Source organism: Triticum aestivum, chromosome 5A (assembly GCF_018294505.1).
Source record: "Triticum aestivum cultivar Chinese Spring chromosome 5A, IWGSC CS RefSeq v2.1, whole genome shotgun sequence".
Taxonomy (NCBI): Eukaryota; Viridiplantae; Streptophyta; class Magnoliopsida; order Poales; family Poaceae; genus Triticum; species Triticum aestivum.
Window position 1 is genome coordinate 514969220 of NC_057806.1, and position 19639 is coordinate 514988858.

Sequence of the window (19639 nt, forward strand, 5' to 3'; positions counted from 1 at the left end):
CACATACTTGTCGCCAGCATCCGATCAGTTGATCTAGGGTTTCCCCCGGAGGTATTGAGTGGAGTTAGGAGCTTCACCTCGATGATGCCTTCATGAAGGAAACGATGATAAGGACATCGTCATCACCGGTTCCAGCCATCGGCCGAAAACCAGGTTTTCACCCGAATCCGTCCCAAGAAATCCACCCGACAACATGTGCACCATCTCGACCGCCTTCAAAGCCCCAGATCCAGCCGCCTAGATCCGGCGACCACCCGCGGCAACAGTGCCACCGTAGGAGCCTTGGCGCAGCGGCCACAGCCTGAGTGTGCCACCACTGGAGCCTAGGAAGAGGGCTCCCACCCCGCATCACCAAGCCGCGAGAGCCGCAGAGATGAATCCTGCGCACTCGTCATCGTCTCTGATCCGAACCAATCCAAAGCAGATCGTCGTCACATATCTGCCTTGGATAGGGACTGCACCACGCCATGCCGCCGCGGGAAGCCCTAGCTTCATGAGCCGCCACCCTCCAGGGCCGCCGCCCCGGGATCCAGGCAGAACATCGCCGCTGCCATCGGCCATGTTCCGCAGCCGCCGACCGGCCAAGCCGCCGGCCACTGCGACCACACACGCCGCCATGACCAAGCACGCCCGCCGAGCAGCCGGCTGTTGGAAATATGCCCTAGAGGCAATAATAAATTGGTTATTATTATATTTCCTTGTTCATGATAATCGTTTATTATCCATGCTAGAATTGTATTGATAGGAAACTCGGATACATGTTGGATACATAGACAACACCATGTCCCTAGTAAGCCTCTAGTTGACTAGCTCGTTGATCAATAGATGGTTACAGTTTCCTGACCATGGACATTGGATGTCGTTGATAACGGGATCACATCATTAGGAGAATGATGTAATGGACAAGACCCAATCCTAAGCCTAGCACAAAGATCGTGTAGTTCGTATGCTAAAGCTTTTCTAATGTCAAGTATCATTTCCTTAGACCATGAGATTGTGCAACTCCCGGATACCGTAGGAATGCTTTGGGTGTACCAAACGTCACAACGTAACTGGGTGGCTATAAAGGTTCACTACAGGTATCTCCGAAAGTGTCTGTTGGGTTGGCACGAATCGAGACTGGGATTTGTCACTCCGTGTAAACGGAGAGGTATCTCTGGGCCCACTCGGTAGGACATCATCATAATGTGCACAATGTGATCAAGGAGTTGATCACGGGATGATGTGTTACGGAACGAGTAAAGAGACTTGCCGGTAACGAGATTGAACAAGGTATCAGGATACCGACGATCGAATCTCGGGCAAGTATCGTACCGATGGACAAAGGGAATTGCATACAGGATTGATTGAATCCTTGACATCGTGGTTCATCCGATGAGACCATCATGGAGCATGTGGGAGCCAACATGGGTATCCAGATCCCGCTGTTGATTATTGACCGGAGAGTTGTCTCGGCCATGTCTGCATGACTCCCGAACCCCTAGGTTCTACACACTTAAGGTTCGATGACGCTAGGGTTATAGGGAAAGCATGTACGTGGTCACCGAATGTTGTTCGGAGTCCCGGATGAGATCCCGGACGTCACGAGGAGTTCCAGAATGGTCCAGAGGTAAAGATTTATATATGGGAAGTCATCATACGGTCACCGGAATAATTCGGTGGGGTTACCGATATTGTACCGGGACCACTGGAGGGGTTCCGGGGGTCCACCGAGAGGGTCCACCTGTCCCGGAGGGCCCTATGGACTGTGTGTGGAGAGGGACCAGCCCCTTAGTGGGCTGGGTGCCTCCCCCCCTAGGGCCCATGCACCTAGGGTTTGGGGAACCCTAAAGGGGGGGCGCCCCCCTTGCCTTGGGGGGCAAGGCAACCCCCCTGGCCGCCGCCCCCTCCTCAGATTGGATCTGAGGGGGCCGGCCCCCCTCTCCCTTGCCCCTATATATATGTGGGGGTGGGAGGGCAGCCGCACCCAAGTTCTGGCGCAGCCCTCCCCCTCTCCAAAGTCCTCCTCTTCTCCCGTGGTGCTTGGCGAAGCCCTGCAGGATTGCCACGCTCCTCCTTCACCACCATGCCGTCGTGCTGCTGCTGGATGGAGTCTTCCCCAACCTCTCCTTCTCCCCTTGATGGATCAAGGCGTAGGAGACGTCACCGGGCTGCACGTGTGTTGAACGCGGAGGTGTCGTCCGTTCGGCGCTAGGATCATCGGTGATTTGGATCACGACGAGTACGACTCCATCAACCCCGTTCACTTGAATGCTTCCGCTTAGCGATCTACAAGGGTATGTAGATGCACTCTCCTTCCCCTCGTTGCTAGATTACTCCATAGATTGATCTTGGTGATGCGTAGAAAATTTTAAATTTCTGCTACGATCCCCAACAGTGGTATCAGAGCTAGGTCTATGCGTAGTTTCTATACACGAGTAGAACACAAAGTAGTTGTGGGCATCTATTTTGTCAATTTACTTGCCGTTACTAGTCTTATCTTGATTCGGCGGCATCGTGGGATGAAGCGGCCGGACCGACCTTACACGTACTTTTACGTGAGACTGGTTCCACCAACTGACATGCACTAGTTGCATAAGGTGGCTAGCGGGTGTCTGTCTCTCCCACTTTAGTCAGATCGGATTCGATGAAAAGGGTCCTTATGAAGGGTAAATAGAAATTGGCATATCACGTTGTGGTTTTGGCGTAGGTAAGAAATGATCTTGCTAGAAACCTATAGCATCCATGTAAAAACTTGCAACAACAATTAGAGGACGTCTAACTTGTTTTTGCAGCATATGCCTTGTGATGTGATATGGCCAAAAGGATGTGATGAATGATATATGTGATATATGAGATTGATCATGTTCTTGTAATAGGAATCACGACTTGCATGTCGATGAGTATGACAACCGGCAGGAGCCATAGGAGTTGTCTTAATTTATCTATGACCTGCGTGTCAACATAAACGTCATGTAATTATTTTACTTTATTGCTAAAGCGTTAGCCATAGTAGTAGAAGTAATGGATGACGAGACAACTTCAAGAAGACACGATGATGGAGATCATGATGATGGAGATCATGGTGTCATGCCGGTGACAACGATGATCATGGAGCCCCGAAGATGGAGATCAAAAGGAGCAAAATGATATTGGCCATATCATGTCACTATTTGATTGCATGTGATGTTTATCATGTTTTACATCTTATTTGCTTAGAACGACGGTAGCTTAAATAAGATGATCCCTCACTAAAATTTCAAGAAAAGTGTTCCCCCTAACTATGCATCGTTGCGAAGGTTCGTTGTTTCGAAGCACCACGTGATGATCGGGTATGATAGATTCTAACGTTCGAATACAACGGGTGTTGATGAGCCTAGCATGTACAGACATGGCCTCGGGACACATGTGAAACACTTAGGTTGACTTGACGAGCCTAGCATGTACAGACATGGCCTTGGAACACGGAAGACCGAAAGGTCGAACATGAGTCGTATAGAAGATACGATCAACATGAGATGTTCACCGTTGATGACTAGTCCGTCTCACGTGATGATCGGACACGGCCTAGTCGATTCGGATCATGTTTCACTTAGATGACTAGAGGGATGTCTATCTGAGTGGGAGTTCATTAAATAATTTGATTAGATGAACTCAATTATCATGAACATAGTCTAAATTGTCTTCGCAAATATGTTGTAGATAAATAGCTCACGTTGTAGCTCCATGTTTCAATACGTTCCTAGAGAAAGATTAAGTTGAAAGATATTGTAAGCAATGATGCGGACTAGGTCCGTAGTCCGAGGAGTGTCCTCACTGCTACACAGAAGGCTTACGTCTTTGATGCACCGCTCGATGTGCAAACCCCTACAACATCGTCTGTGGATGTTGTGAACACCTGACAGACACATCTTGATGACTACATGATAGTTTAGTGCACCATACTTTACGGCTTAGAATCGGGATTCCAATGACGTTTTGAACGCCATAGAACATATGTTCCAAGAGCTGAAATTGGGATTTCAGGCTCATGCCCGTGTTGAGAGGTGTGAGACCTCTGACAAGTTCTTTTGCCAACAAGATGGAGGAGAATAGCTCAGCTAATGAGCATGTGCTCAGAATGTCTGGGTGCTACAATCACTTAAATCAAGTGGGAGTTAAACTTTCAGATAAGATAGTGATTGATAGAGTTCTCTAGCCACTATAACTAAGCTACTAGATCTTCGTGATGAACTATGACATGCAAGGGATGGAGTTGATCCCGGAGCTGTTCGCGGTGCTTAAGACCGTAAAAGGTAGAAATCAAAGAAGGAGCATCAAGTGTTGATGGTTTAACAAGACCAATGGTTTCAAGAAGGGCAAGGGCTAGAAGGGAAACTTCATGGATGGCAAACCAGTTGCCGCTCCAGTGAAGGAACCCAAGGTTGAACCCAAACCCGAGATTGAGTGCTTCTATTGTGAGGGGAACGGTCACTAGTAGCGGAATTACCCCAAATGCATGGTAGATAAGAAGGCTGGCAACTTCAACAAAGTATATACGTGTTATTAATGTGTACCTCACTAGTACTCCTGGTAGCACCTGGGTATTGGATACAGGTTCAGTTGCTATTATTGGTGACTTGAAGCAAAAGCTACGGACTAAACGGAGACTGGCTAAGGGCGAGGTGACGACGTGTGTTGGAAGTGTTCCAAAGTTGATGAGATCACCATCGCACGCTCCATCTGCCTTCGGGATTAGTATTGAACCTAGATAAATGTTATCAGGTGTCTACGTTCAGCATGAATATGATTAGATCATGTTCATTGCAATACGGTTATTCATTTAAATTAGAGAATAATGGTTATTCTGTTTACATGAATGATACCTTTCATGGTCATGCGCCCTATGTGAATGGTTCATTGAATCTCGGTCGTGGTAATACACATGTTCACGCCAAAAGATGTAGAGTTAATAATGATAGTACCACTTTCTCGTGGCACTGCCGCTTAGGTCATATTGGCGTAAGATGCATGAAGAAACTCCATGTCGATGGATGTTTCGAGTCACTTGATTTTGAATCACTTGACACATGCGAGCCATGCCTCATGGGCAGGATGACTAAGACCCCGTTTTCAGGTACAATGAAACGGGCAAGTGACCTGTTGGAAATCATGCATGCTGATGCATGTGATCCAATGAGAATTAAAGCGTGCGGTGGATATCGCTATTTTCTCATCTTCAATGACGATTTGGGTAGATATAGGTATATCTACTTAATGAAGCACAAGTCTGAAACGTTTGAAAAGTTCAAGCGATTTCAGAGTGAAGTTAAGAATCATCATAACAATAAGATCATGTTCCTACGATCTGATCAAAAGGGGATTTTCTGATTTATGAGTTTGGCAATCACTTAAGACATTGTGGAATTGTTTCACAGTTGAAGCCACCTGGAACACCACAAGGTAATGGTGTGTCGGGACGTCGTAATCGAACACTGTGAGATATGGTGCGATCTATGATGTCTCTTATCAATCTACCGTTTTCATTTTGAGGTTATGCGTTAGAGACAGCTGCATTCACTTTAGATAGGACACCATCTAAGTCCGTTGAGACGACGTCGTATGAACATTGGTTTGGCAAGAAACCAAAGTTGTCGTTTCTTAATGTTTGGGGTTGCGATGCTTAAGGCTTCAGCCGGAGAAGCTCGAACCCAAAGCGGACAAACACATCTTCATAGGATACCCAAAGGTGACAGGTGGGTATACCTTCTATCTCAGATTCGAGGGCAAATTGTTTGTCGCTAAGAACGGGTCCTTTCTCGAGAAGGAGTTTCTCTCGAAAGAATTGAGTGGGAGGAAGATAGAACTTGATGAGGTTGTCGAACCTTTACTTCAACTAGAGAGTGATGCGACATAGAAAGATGTTTTCTGTGGCGCCTACGTCTGTTGAAAAGGAAGTTGATGATAGTGATCATGAAGCTTCGGATCAAGTTGCTATCGAACCTCATAGGTCGACAAGGATATGTACTACTCCTGAGTGGTACGGTAATCCTGTCTTAAATATCATGTTGTTAGACAACAATGAACCTATGAGCTATGGAGAAGCGATGGTGGGCCCGTATTCTGACAAATGGTTAGAAGCCATGAAATCCGAGATAGGATCCATGTATCAGAACAAAGTATGGACTTTGGTGGACTTGCCCATTGATCGGCAAGCCATTGAGATAAATGGATCATTAAGAAGAAGATGGACGTGGGCGGTAATGTTACCGTCTATGAAGCTCGACTTATGGAAAAGAGTCTTTTCACAAGTTCAAGGAGTTGAGTACGATGAGAATTTCTCACCCGTAGCGATGCTTAAGTCCGTCGGAATCATGTTAGCATTAGCTGTATTTTTCGATTATGAAATCTAACGGATGGATGTCAAAACAAGTTTTCTTACCAGTTTTTGTAAGAAAAAGTTGTATGTGATACAATAAAAGGTTTTGTCGATCCTAAGGATGCTAAAAGGTATGCTGGCTCCAGCGATCCTTCTATGGACTAGAGCAAGCATCTCGGAGTCGAAATATATGCTTTGATGGAGTGATCAAAGCTTTTAGGCTTATACAATGTTTGCTAGAAACTTGTATTTACAAGAAAGTGAGTGGGAGTACTACAACATTTCTGATAAGTATATGTGGATGACATATTGTTGATCCGAAATAATGTAGAATTTTAGGAAAGCATAAACGGTTGTTTGAAGAGTGTTTTCAAAGGAAGACCTGGATAAAGCTGCTTACAAATTGGGCATCAAGATCTATAGAGATAGATCAAGACGCCTGATGATACTTTCAAAGTACGCACACCTTGACATGTTTTTGAAGAAGTTCAAAATAGATCAGTCAAAGAAGGGGTTCTTACCTGAGTTGTAAGGTGTGAAGTTGAGTAAGACTCAAAGATTGACCACGGCAGAAGAAAGAGGAAGGACGAAGGTCGTCCCCTATGCTCTTGTCATAGGCCCTATACGGTATGCCATGCTGAGTACCACACCTGATGTGTGCCTTGCCACATGTCTGGAAAGAGGGTACAAAGGTGATCTAGTTTTGGATCACCAGATAGCAGTCAAAATTACCCTTAGAGGAATAAGGAAATGTTTCTCAGTTATGGAGGTGATAAAGAGTTCGACATAAAGAGTTACGTCGATGCAAGCTTAACACCTATCCGGATAGCTCTGAGTAGAGAAACCGGATACGTATAATGGAGCAATAATTTGGAATAGCTCCAAGTGGAACGTGGTAGCAGCATCTACGATATAAAGTTTTGCGAAATACATAGGGATCTGAATATGGCAAGACCCGTTGACTACAACCTCTCTCACAAGCATAACATGATCAAACCCAGAACTCATTGAGTATTAATCACATAGTGATGTGAACTAGATTAGTGACTCTAGTAAACTCTTTGGATGTTGGTCACATGGCGATGTGACCTGTGAGTGTTAATCACATGGCGATGTGAACTAGATTATTGACTCTAGTGCAAGTGGGAGACTGTTGGAAATATGCCCTAGAGGCAATAATAAATTGGTTATTATTATATTTCCTTGTTCATGATAATCGTTTATTATCCATGCTAGAATTGTATTGATAGGAAACTCAGATACATGTGTGGATACATAGACAACACCATGTCCCTAGTAAGCCTCTAGTTGACTAGCTCGTTGATCAATAGATGGTTACAGTTTCCTGACCATGGACATTGGATGTCGTTGATAACGGGATCACATCATTAGGAGAATGATGTAATGGACAAGACCCAATCCTAAGCCTAGCACAAAGATCGTTTAGTTCGTATGCTAAAGCTTTTCTAATGTCAAGTATCATTTCCTTAGACCATGAGATTGTGCAACTCCCGGATACCGTAGGAATGCTTTGGGTGTACCAAACGTCACAATGTAACTGGGTGGCTATAAAGGTTCACTACAGGTATCTCCGAAAGTGTCTGTTGGGTTGGCACGAATCGAGACTGGGATTTGTCACTCCGTGTAAACGGAGAGGTATCTCTGGGCCCACTCGGTAGGACATCATCATAATGTGCACAATGTGATCAAGGAGTTGATCACGGGATGATGTGTTACGGAACGAGTAAAGAGACTTGCCGGTAATGAGATTGAACAAGGTATCGGGATACCGACGATCGAATCTCAGGCAAGTATCGTACCGATGGACAAAGGGAATTGTATACGGGATTGATTGAATCCTTGACATCGTGGTTCATCCGATGAGACCATCATGGAGCATGTGGGAGCCAACATGGGTATCCAAATCCCGCTGTTGGTTATTGACCGGAGAGTTGTCTCGGCCATGTCTGCATGACTCCCGAACCCCTAGGGTCTACACACTTAAGGTTCGATGACGCTAGGGTTATAGGGAAAGCATGTACGTGGTCACCGAATGTTGTTCGGATTCCCGGATGAGATCCCGGACGTCACGAGGAGTTCCGGAATGGTCCGGAGGTAAAGATTTATATATGGAAAGTCATCATACGGTCACCGGAATAATTCGGTGGGGTTACCGATATTGTACCGGGACCACTGGAGGGGTTCCGGGGGTCCACCGAGAGGGTCCACCAGTCCCGAAGGGCCCTATGGACTGTGTGTGGAGAGGGACCAGCCCCTTAGTGGGCTGGGTGCCTCCCCCCCTAGGGCCCATGCGCCTAGGGTTTGGGGAACCCTAAAGGGGGGCGCCCCCCTTGCTTGGGGGGCAAGGCAACCCCCCTGGCCGCTGCCCCCTCCTCAGATTGGATCTGAGGTGCCGGCCCCCCTCTCCCTTGCCCCTATATATATGTGGGGGTGGGAGGGCAGCCGCACCCAAGTTCTGGCGCAGCCCTCCCCCTCTCCCAAGTCCTACTCTTCTCCCGCGGTGCTTGGCGAAGCCCTGCAGGATTGCCACGCTCCTCCTTCACCATCATGCCGTCGTGCTGCTGCTGGATGGAGTCTTCCCCAACCTCTCCTTCTCCCCTTGCTGGATCAAGGCGTAGGAGACGTCACCGGGCTGCACGTGTGTTGAACGCGGAGGTGCCGTCCGTTCGGCGCTAGGATCATCGGTGATTTGGATCATGACGAGTACGACTCCATCAACCTCGTTCACTTGAACGCTTCCGCTTAGCGATCTACAAGGGTATGTAGATGCACTCTCCTTCCCCTCGTTGCTAGATTACTCCATAGATTGATCTTGGTGATGCGTAGAAAATTTTAAATTTTTGCTACGATCCCCAACACCGGCACCACCAGATCTTCCATGAAGCCCGCCGCTCGGCCGCCTCCTCCCATCACCACACCGCCAAAGCGCTGCTGGCGGTCAGATCGGTCTTGCCGCCGCGACGACAGCTCAGATCAGGAAGGAGGGCCCGTGCGCCCCGGGTCACCCGCCTCACCCAAAGGAACGCAGGAGGGAAGGGGGCCTCCGCCGCTGCTGTCCGCCGTCCGGGGCTTTTCCCGGCGGCCTCCTCCAACGGCGGCGGAGGGCAGGGGAGGGAGGGGTTGGGAGCCCGGCGGCGGAGGGGCTAGGGTTCCGCCTGAGCCGCCCTAGCGGGGGGCGACACGGGGGACGGGGTGAGGTGTTGGTATTGAATTCTCTCTCATGAAGGTGTTGACACCCAATTTTTCTCTGTGTGTTTCCCTGGCTCGTATGATGTTCCTGGTTTGATCCGGTTTTCTTCTGCATTTCTTATGTATATATATTTTTATATATACTTTTTTGGATGTGGCTAGCGGGCGCCCGAGCACCCGTTGGTGGGATCAAGCGCTTGTCCATATATGGAAGGAGCAGCCAAGCGTGCCTTATACAGTCCGTCAGAAAAGGAATCTTGTCCATACATGCATTTATTTGGGGGTTTAAAAAGTTTAAAATACTGTAACATTTGACGTAAGCATCAAAATCCAGTTTTGCTTTCACGGTTGGGTTTCTCGCGACGAGTTCTTTAAAACTAGATCTTATATCGATAGGTTTCGTTAAACTTTTTTTCGAGGCAACTTTGGGTACGATGAAGGCAACTTTAGTGTTATAGGAAAGCAACTTCATTTTTTTGCCTTGTAGATGTGCCTATAAGGTTGGTTTGTGTAAAAAATGAGAAAATCACACAAAACATGAGGTACCTTTAGTGCTACATATAAGCAACTTCATTGCGCACTATGTGTATCAATGAAATTTTCCTAATATTATCCCAACTTGCTTATCGTGTTTGCTCAGTTGCCTACTGTGGTTGGTCAGTTGCCTACCACTGATGCCCAGTTGCCAACAATACTATGAAAATTGGCCTACCATTGATGCACGGTTGCCTGCTATTGGTAATTAGTTGCATATCATTGCTGCTTAGTTTTTTAACTTTGAAAATTAATTGCCTAGAATATTATGGAGTTGTTATCACAAGGCAATTAATGTGTACTCTCGGTCTAACTTGGTATCTAGACAAAAGCAATGATATAGGGAAAATTCTAAGTTCTCCCTTGATGAAGTTAGTGGAGGCAAAACAAGGACAATGACTTTCAGATTGTTATGCATTCGAGTGCCACACAAAAACCGTTAGCAACTTTTGAGGTGTTTTTGTGCAACTCTAGTGCATTCGACAAGTAACTCATGTGTTTTTTCCATTATTATATCTGAAGATCTCAATAATTTTCGCGGGCAACTCGTGCAAAATTTTCGAACAACTTGTGTATGTTTGTGGGCAACTGTCTGATCCACCCCCTATATATAAAAAAATTCTCATCACCCTAGATGCAAGTTCTCATATGCCCCCACTTATGCAACTACTCAACACCCATGACCTGGATAGCCAACATTCACACGCTCAGTAGTATTCCGGGGAGACTCCCTTAGAAAAGGAATGCACAAGGCAACCATCCATCCCAATATAGTTTTGAAATTTGGAATCATGATAGATAACTTAGATCCCACAAAAACTTTTCAAGATTGTAGGCAAATTAGGTCCCTTGGTGGACAACTTAGGTCTCATCTTCCCTCACTATGCAACTGGTCCTCACATTTTGAGCAACTCCTTCTCGTTGTGCGAGCAACTCATTCCCATCTTATGAGCAACTCATGTATGCGTCAACCTCTCGACCCCACTCCTCTCCAACCCTGCTCATCACATGTGTGATAGTTAAAAAACCTGAAAGAACTCTAGCATTACTACTTTAGGCACAAAAGTAGTAAAACATCACATCATAGAAATAGTAAAAAATGGCATCACAAAAAACACATAGGGTTATCTAACTTATACTATTTTTGTAGGGAACTTGGTGCGAAAAATATGATCAACTTACATAGATTTGTGGGCAAACTTTCAGATATGCCCCCTATGCAACTCCTGATCCCCCCTAGCAACTCGATGTCACACTATGTCCAACTCCTACTCATATTTTATGTATGCAACTATACATATCTGCATATAGAAATTGTTCTTGCAAACTCTCAGCAACTTCCCCCTAGCAGAAATCCACACAATTGTTCTAGCAAAGATCCAAAGCAACTATTCCTATAAACAATTATCCTAGCAAATCCTAGCAATTGTATTACCAAAACACAATGCTTGTTTCTAGCAAATCAAGCACATGTATTAGCAAACCACAATGCAAAGCTGAGCAATTCTCCTACAAAACCAAGCAATTGCATTACTAAAAAACATATATGGGAAAATTGTCCTAGCAAAACCAAGCAAACTGTCCCTAGCATTACTACTTGAATTGTCTACTTCAGGCAAAAAAAACATATGACCAACTTGAATTGTCTTTGTGGACAACATCTGACCCCCACCCCCTCCCAATGCAACTTATCTATTCTAGCAAAAATCCAAAACAACTCAATTACAAAGAAAACACAAAAATGAAAAACTGTTATAGCAAAAAACAAGCAATTGTTCTAGGAAAACCAAGCAACTGCATTAAAAAAATGCAAAAACCTATTCAAAACAAATCCGAGCAACTGCCTAACAATGATGCCCTCGCTAATTAGTTGGCTAATATACTAGGAGAAGTTGTCTGTCGGTGTAGCTCATATTGCCTATACTCTGAAATATAGTGTTAGCATACTTGATAGTGTGGTAGACAACTTATATGTCAATTTAGTGAACATGATAGTCGTGGGAGGCAACTTATAAGGACTTCTCGTTGATAGGCAATCACAGTAGGCAAACAAAGAAGTTGCTTTCCTATAGCACTAAAGTTGCCTCATCAGCACTCAAAGTTGCTCTAAAAATAAAGTTTGTCGAAACATATCCATGTGAGATCTAGTTTTAAAGAACTCGTCGCGAGAAACCCAACGTTGAAAACGAATCTAAATTTCGATACTCGAACCAAAAGTTATAACTTTTTATTTTTTGTAAAACCCAAATAAATGCACGTACTTTTTCATTCTTGACTGATTTATGTGATGTAGGGAGCATTCGAAGGGATGGAGACAAGATACTTTCCTTTTTTATAATGTAATGATGACAAGGGATGCTAATTACCTTTTATGGTAGGCCTGCTCGGACGCACCGCGTGCCATGTCCGTATATAGCATGCGCTCGCGAGGTCCATTGGGCGCAGCTGCACGATTCAGTATTTGGGTACTTTTTTCATACATATTGTACTTTTTTGGTACACATGAGAAGAAAAATCTTATACATGTTTAACTCTTTGCTAGTACATGATTAACGGTCTTAATTAAGTAAATATATTTATTTAAAATATAACTAAAATAAAAAAAGAAGAAACAAAAGCGAAGTCAGTGTGGCAGGGCGAGCCCATGTTGTACCCGGGGGATAGCGATGTAACACAAACCCCCCGAAGCGAGCGCTGCTTCAACTGGCTCAACCCATTTTCAGTTTTCCACCCACAGGTTTTGGGAAGATTCTCTAACCTTCCCTCAACCACATTTTTCTTTGTTTTTCTTCCTTTTTTCATCTTCCTTATTCATTTTATTTTACTTCTAAATTATTTTCTTTATAAAAATCTATGAACTTTTTAAAGCTCCAGGCCTTTTTCAAATTCAAGGACAATTTTCAAGTTCTTCATTTTTTTTCATATAAGTGAACATCTTTTCAAATTGATGAACAATTTTTTAAACATGTAAAAAAATCAGTTCATGATTTTTTTAAAGACGGAACTTGTTTTAAAGTTTGGGAAAATTTGACTTTCGTGACATTTGTGGAATTTACAAAAAAATAGAATCGACAAAAAGTTCTTGAAGTTTGGCAACAATTTTCGAAATGCATGATTTTTTGAATTTGTGAACATTTTTTGAATCAATGAACTTTTTAAAACTTTGGGAACACTTTTTAGAAATTCTCAAAAAAAATTGAGCCATCCTACATTTCTCAAAATTCATGAACATTTTGTCAATTTGCCAGATTCTTACAAACTAGTGAACAATTTTTATATTGTTCATTTTTAAAAATTCATGAATAATCTTTTGCAATCCATGATTTTTTTTAGCTGTGAACATTTTTGAAGAGTTGGAGTATTTTTAATATCTAGGAATTTTTAAAATTTGTGAACCTTTTAAAATTTTGGAACATTTTATGAGATGTTGAATTTGATTTACAGAAGAAAAAACAAGAAGGAAAATGAGAAAAGAAAAGGGGCAGACGAAAAAAGGGTGACCCGCCTCGCACGTGGGCCAGGTCACGAGGGTGCGCGGGGGACTAGGGTATGTGTTTCATCACTTTCCACCCCATAGGAGGTCCCTTGGCATATTTCTTATTCGTTGCTTGTTGCGTCAAACTATCGCGCAATGCACAAGCAAACCACATGAACAAATTTCGATGGATCAATTGAATTAGAAGCTTTGATCTAGGATTGAAGACTACCATTGCAATACGATGACCGCCCTATTCAACCACACTCAAGTCTCTTGAACACTGGTGTCATATGACCCGAGAGCAACGCAATCGATGGTCCGATTGTATTGATCAAGTGAATAATTTTCCACAGAGTGGGGTGCCAGTCACGGAGTATGGCCCGGTCATCCAAGAGCTATACAAGCAACACAACAAAGAGGGCAGCGACATGGCCTTCATATTGCACCATCACTGCAAGGAACTAGTTGGCAATCAAAAGTGGATCCAAAGGAACTTCAAAACCACACCAAAGATATCACGGATTAGCATATCCATTGAAGCTGATGACGAGGAGGATGAAAATCCTAGCAAAAGACCAGATGGTACAAAGATTACAACAGGCGGATGACGGGAAGGTTTGTGCAATGATTGAGACCAAGAAAGATTTGGCGCCCGAACGCAAAGAAGATAAGGCGACAAGATAGAATGAAGTCAAGTTCATGAGGATTAGAAGTGAAAGACAAAGTTGGCGGCTCAAGCGAAGATGGCGGAAGTAGAGTAGCACTTGAGGAGATGCTTGCAAAAGAGAAGAAGGCTGATGAGTATGCTACCATTTTCATGGCCCCGAGCATGATGAATGCCATGGCAAGGAAGTATTGGGAGCTCACTCGTGTGGAGATCTTGTCCCAAAAGGAGGTTAGCGGACGTGATGGTGGTGATGGTAGTGGTCGTGGGGGAGATGGTGGTGGCCGTCGGGGGTGATGGTGGTTTCTTTGGCGGTGGCGATGAGCACGGAGGTGCTTGAGTTCGTGTATGCATTTGGTAGGGCTTGGTCCAGAACACAAGATATGTCATGTTGTGGGTTTTTTTGGATAAAACTTGATCGATGTGGTGGCTTTTGGATAAATTGTATGCATGTTTTAGTTTGAATTGCTCGATTGGATTAACTATATGTATGTTATGGTTGATTTTTTGCGTATGCCGAATCCGAATCATTGAAATGATTGATGAAATGCCGTCAATTGCTTGAAATGTATGTGCCAAAGGGATAGAAGAATTAGTCAAAAAATTAGGGAGTTAAATATGGTGATTTAGTTAGGTTTGGCTACTATTTAACTCCTAAAAGTTTAGGCAGTTAAGTTGGAGGATGCTTTAAGGAGTTAAAGTATAGGAGATCAGCGAGAGATGTTGTAAGGATTAGCTTCGCTTGAAAGTCTTGATACATCTCTTTGGGTGGCAAAGCCTTCCATCGAGCAACGTTGGATCGACATGTCAAGCGATAATAAACCAAAATGAAGTGACATAGCTTCTATTCCTAATCTTATTTGTTGGATCATTTCAAATGAGAGAAATGCCCATATGTTCAATAGCAAGACTGCACCGCATACCCCTCTACTCCACACCATCAAGATTTTTTTAACTCTTGTGATACTGTGATTATTTCCAAGAAATAGTCATCTTACAAGTCATGGCATTCTTAATGCCAAGGTTTTAGTATTTACATATCTACTCTCCACCTCTTTATTTTCCAATCGATAAATGTTTACTTTGTTGATACTTCTCGGTTTATCATTGTTGCTCTTCATGTGATATTCATACATTACGATGGTATTTTGTTCCCATGAGTGCGGTTTTCAAATTACTTTGCATTCAAGCATAGCCTAAGAGCCCCCGCAAAAAAATCATAGCTTAAGAGGTTTTTACATCACCCTTTCGTGGTATCGGATTAAATAATAATAGTATTAGGTCGATAATATCATGCATTTCATTTATCATCTTGACGACTTTGACACAAACATGGTTGAACATCACACGGTTACACCTGCTTGAGTGGCAAAGAATATACCGTGTCTATTAGTCCATGGCTTAGCCTTATGCAATTTTGGTGCTTGTTTATCGTGTCATGTAATTGACCTTGGTTTTTCAGGCTATAACTCCCAATTTCATGGCCGTGCTATCAAGGTTTAAAATGCATCGATGTCCACCTTAAAAATATCACCAGGTGGAAGATCCCATTCATCTTGTTTGATCTAGAGTAGTGTTGGATGTCTTCTCATAGTTCGCAGCAGGCCGATCTAGACGGGGTTCAGACATTTCAACATCGACATGTAGGCGTCTTTCCCACTAAATGAAGTACAAATCAGAGCTACCCGAAGTTTCTTAGACAGCCCCTGCAACCATCATATGATTATGACTCTCTCTATCTCCCTATGACCCTCTAGCTCTGCTTTTCTTTCTTTTTAGGAGTAGAATTCTAGCTCTGCTTTTTTTTTTGAGACAATTCTAGCTCTGCTATGTGGACCATGGAAGGCCAGTTACCTGAATCAGGCCGGGAAATGGTCCACGAAGGCCCAACCAAAGCCATCTCCCACCCGACCTGTTGCGCCGGCCGCCGGGAGGAGGAGAGACACGCCGCCGTCTCGCCTCTTTCCCCTCCCGCAAGCCGCACCGCAGCCGAGCGATCGAGAGTCGGAGGTGGAGGTGGGAGATGTCAAAGTCGTGCAAGGGGCTAGCCATGGAGCTCGTCAAGTGCCTCAGCGAGACCGACTGCGTCAAGGTCAGCCGCGGTCCCCCCCTCCCCTTCTCTCGCCCCCTTTCTCCTCCCCGGGCCTCGCCTCCTCTTGCCGCCGCCGCCCCCCTTGGTCCGATTCGGTTTAGCGTATGAATTCTGCGCCGCTGTTGTAGCCTGCGGTGCTCTGTGCGAGATTGCTGTACCGCCGGCCGATTTGCTCTTCTTCCCCTGATGCGTTTTCCGCGCGCAGGTGCAGAAGAGGCCGTACAAGGAGTGCGCGGGGGAGAAGGCGCCCAACATCACCAGCGAGTGCGTCGGCCTGCGGGAGACCTACTTCAACTGCAAAAGGGGCCAGGCATGTCTTCAATCGCTCGCTGTGCATCAGCCACACCAGTTGTGACCCATTGTTTCGTTGTGCATCAGCTATACTGGTTCCCCTTGATGATTTTGCTTGCAAATCGTTGTTCTGTTGCGCTGTTAAGATATTACTATTATGCGTGGATGTGATTAGCTTGCTGAATATATAGGGGATGAGCTTCTCTGCGATTTATTGCGAATCCGGCGTCCAGCACTCGTTAGGTACTTGAGATGGTACTTGGTCCACTCCCTTGTGGGCACAGCTTTATTAAGTGATGTATTGTTATGAACTGGCTTCTGGTGGTACAGTTCATATAGCTGGCGGATGACCCCCAACTGAACACGTTTGGGGCCTGCCACAATGCCTGTATAATGCCCTCGCAACCGACGTCCAGGGGTGCGCTACTGCCATTTACTTAGTTTGTATGCTACAGATCAATACAACAATGCCTGAGGCAAATATCTCTGGGGTATGATAGGTTAGGTTTTATTTGTTTCTGTTCTGTATGTCCAAGATTTCAGAGTGAAGGTGAATTTTAAACGTCAATAGGTATGCTTCGTTGATTTTACTTTAAATCGAAATATGGGATTCTTTGACCAGATATACAGCGTCGATCAAGCTTATGATACCTACAAAGTTAAATCACTAGAAGCTCCTTCCTTTGAACTGTAATATACAAGCATTTAAGAAATGGGCCCTTTTCATGTTTGATGCATTAGTTTTAGTATATCTATGCATCATACGGCTTATAAGAGACTATATTTTTGGTCGACAGACAGATTGTTCACAAAATATAGTGGGCAATGTGAGGAAAAAATTACAACTATAAACAGCAACCAAAATGGTTTTTTCCTTTTCACCTTGCTTGTAGAATCAGAAAAGTATATCCTGCTCTGGCGGACAGAATTAGTATCTCTCTATAACTACTCTACACCACATATCTTTTAAATATCCTTTAAATACCTGTTATCATATATTAAAGGAAGAGATTTAGCTAGAAATGCCTGTAGTACTTGGCCCTTTTTAATTTTGATGTATTCTTTTTATAGTATCTATGCATCGTACAACTTATAAGAGACTAGTATTTCGTTGTGGTAGAACAGTCTGTGCACAAAAGACGTGTGACAATACAAGGAGAAAACTACAATTGTATGGACTGTCAAATGCAAAAATCTTTTTTCCCTTTCACGTTGCTCGTACAATGATAATAGTGGACCTGTGGCTGGTGGTCAGAATCGAAATCTCTCTGTAACTACTCCTGTACGCTACATATCTTGAAATATCTATTATTTATCGAAGGAGCAGATTTAGCTATACAAAAGGCTGTAGTATGACAACTTGAGTACGTGAAGATTTAAAAATGATACATACCATGTATATGTTTTCTTTAATTCATAGTAGTTTGGTACTAACTTTCAAATTCCATTGCTATATGCTGCTTCAAATCTTTCATCATTGATTCATATGCAGCTTCTGTGTGAATTGTGGATACTAGTACTACTTCTCATTAACAGCTCATTTCATTTCTTCCTATATAGATATAATCTTATATCCATATGCTCCACAGTTATGGTAAACCATCGTCCTTTGGTATACAAGCTATGAATGCGACATACAACCTACTTTAAGAATATTTTGCGGGTTTGGCCCATTACTATTGCATTAGATATGAATGCTTGATGTTCTATCCCTCCTTTTTAGACGGCTATTAATTCTATTGTTCCATATGCTTAACTTCCTTTGGTAGCATCTTGATTGCCTAAATTTGATCGTTGTTCTGTTTAGGCCTTTTGTACCCTTTTTGTTACTCAAGTTTGCAAGTGGAAAATTGCTAAGTTTATTAATCGCTGCAACAGGTTGACATGCGAGCCCGGATACGTGGGAACAAGGGGTATTGATGGTGTGCATGTGAGTATTGATGGTGTGCATGTGAACTCCCTTATCCAGTTAAAACTTGTAGCCGAATTGTGACTACAAGACATCTTTTGTTCTATATATGCTTTTGATCTCCAGTAGAATCATATGTATTTTTTTCCCTCGCGAGTCACGATAGGATAGAGGAACCAACTCAGCACACGAGTAGATTCAGTCAATGAGAGGGTGCATCGTCTTGTGGAGAAAAGAAATGTTTGATCATAATGCAGTTTGTCTGCAATTTTCTGATATGGAACGGCGGAACTATCACCGATCATGCGAGTAGTTTCCACTGTGATGTGAGGTGTATCTCTATGTTACCGTCTGACCTTTTTTGTTCTGAAACTCCTCAGAAAGAAGAACGGGGTAAAATGTTGGACAGCTAAGCTGCTTTTCTTAACTGGGAAGCAAGTTGGCTACTAGCTTGAGATAGAAATTTCACTTCTAGTGAGTGCGTCCCTTGTTAGAATAGGACATAATCGTCTTTATTACATGATGGAGCCACTCTCCGTCGCTCTGTTGAAATGACCTTCTTTGGAAGCAAGTTCCATTTTCCAAGTGATGTATGGCTCGCTGCATTGTACAGTATCCCCAGCCTACTGATGCAGAGTGTAGCAGTGTCGTATTGCGTCACTGTGTCGTCCTTTTTTTTCTATGTTGATGCAAGCAAAAAAAACCAAAATCATGTTCTCCTTTCAGTGTCAAAAAACGTTTTACATTATGGGACGGAGGTAGAATTGAGATGAACATGACTTTGCAATCATATGCTTTTATCATTCCTGCATTTTTGTATTCCTACGAATCAAAGAAACCGCAGTGTAGACTAATTTACTGGCTAGTAAGTTTTAGCATCGCTGTCTGAGGCAGTCTCTTTTGCTAGGGTCGTTCTCAGCTTCACATGTCCGGGTATGTTTTGGCTAGCCGCGTGTGCCGACTAGTCAAAGTCACGACGATTTTACATGGTGGCATTTCTCTGTCCTTTATAGAAAGTTTTTCCTCCAGGTTTTTTACAGCATTTGGTGCTCCTTTTCGTGGTCGAGGAAGCCCTTTCTTACCTGAAAGCTAGATTCGTGAGTCCTAAGATAGGGGGTTGCTTT

The 19639-nt window shown here is 43.8% G+C and overlaps 1 protein-coding gene across 1 annotated transcript; it reads left to right on the forward strand.

Annotated features, from left to right (window-relative positions):
- Positions 1–16045: 16045 nt before the first annotated feature.
- LOC123104439 (cytochrome c oxidase assembly factor 5) lies at positions 16046–18819 on the forward strand. The gene is made up of 3 exons (XM_044526283.1): positions 16046–16315; positions 16521–16625; positions 18485–18819. The coding sequence occupies exons 1-3, from the start codon at positions 16247–16249 to the stop codon at positions 18524–18526; spliced, it is 216 nt and encodes a 71-aa protein (XP_044382218.1). The 5' UTR covers positions 16046–16246; the 3' UTR covers positions 18527–18819.
- Positions 18820–19639: the final 820 nt, after the last annotated feature.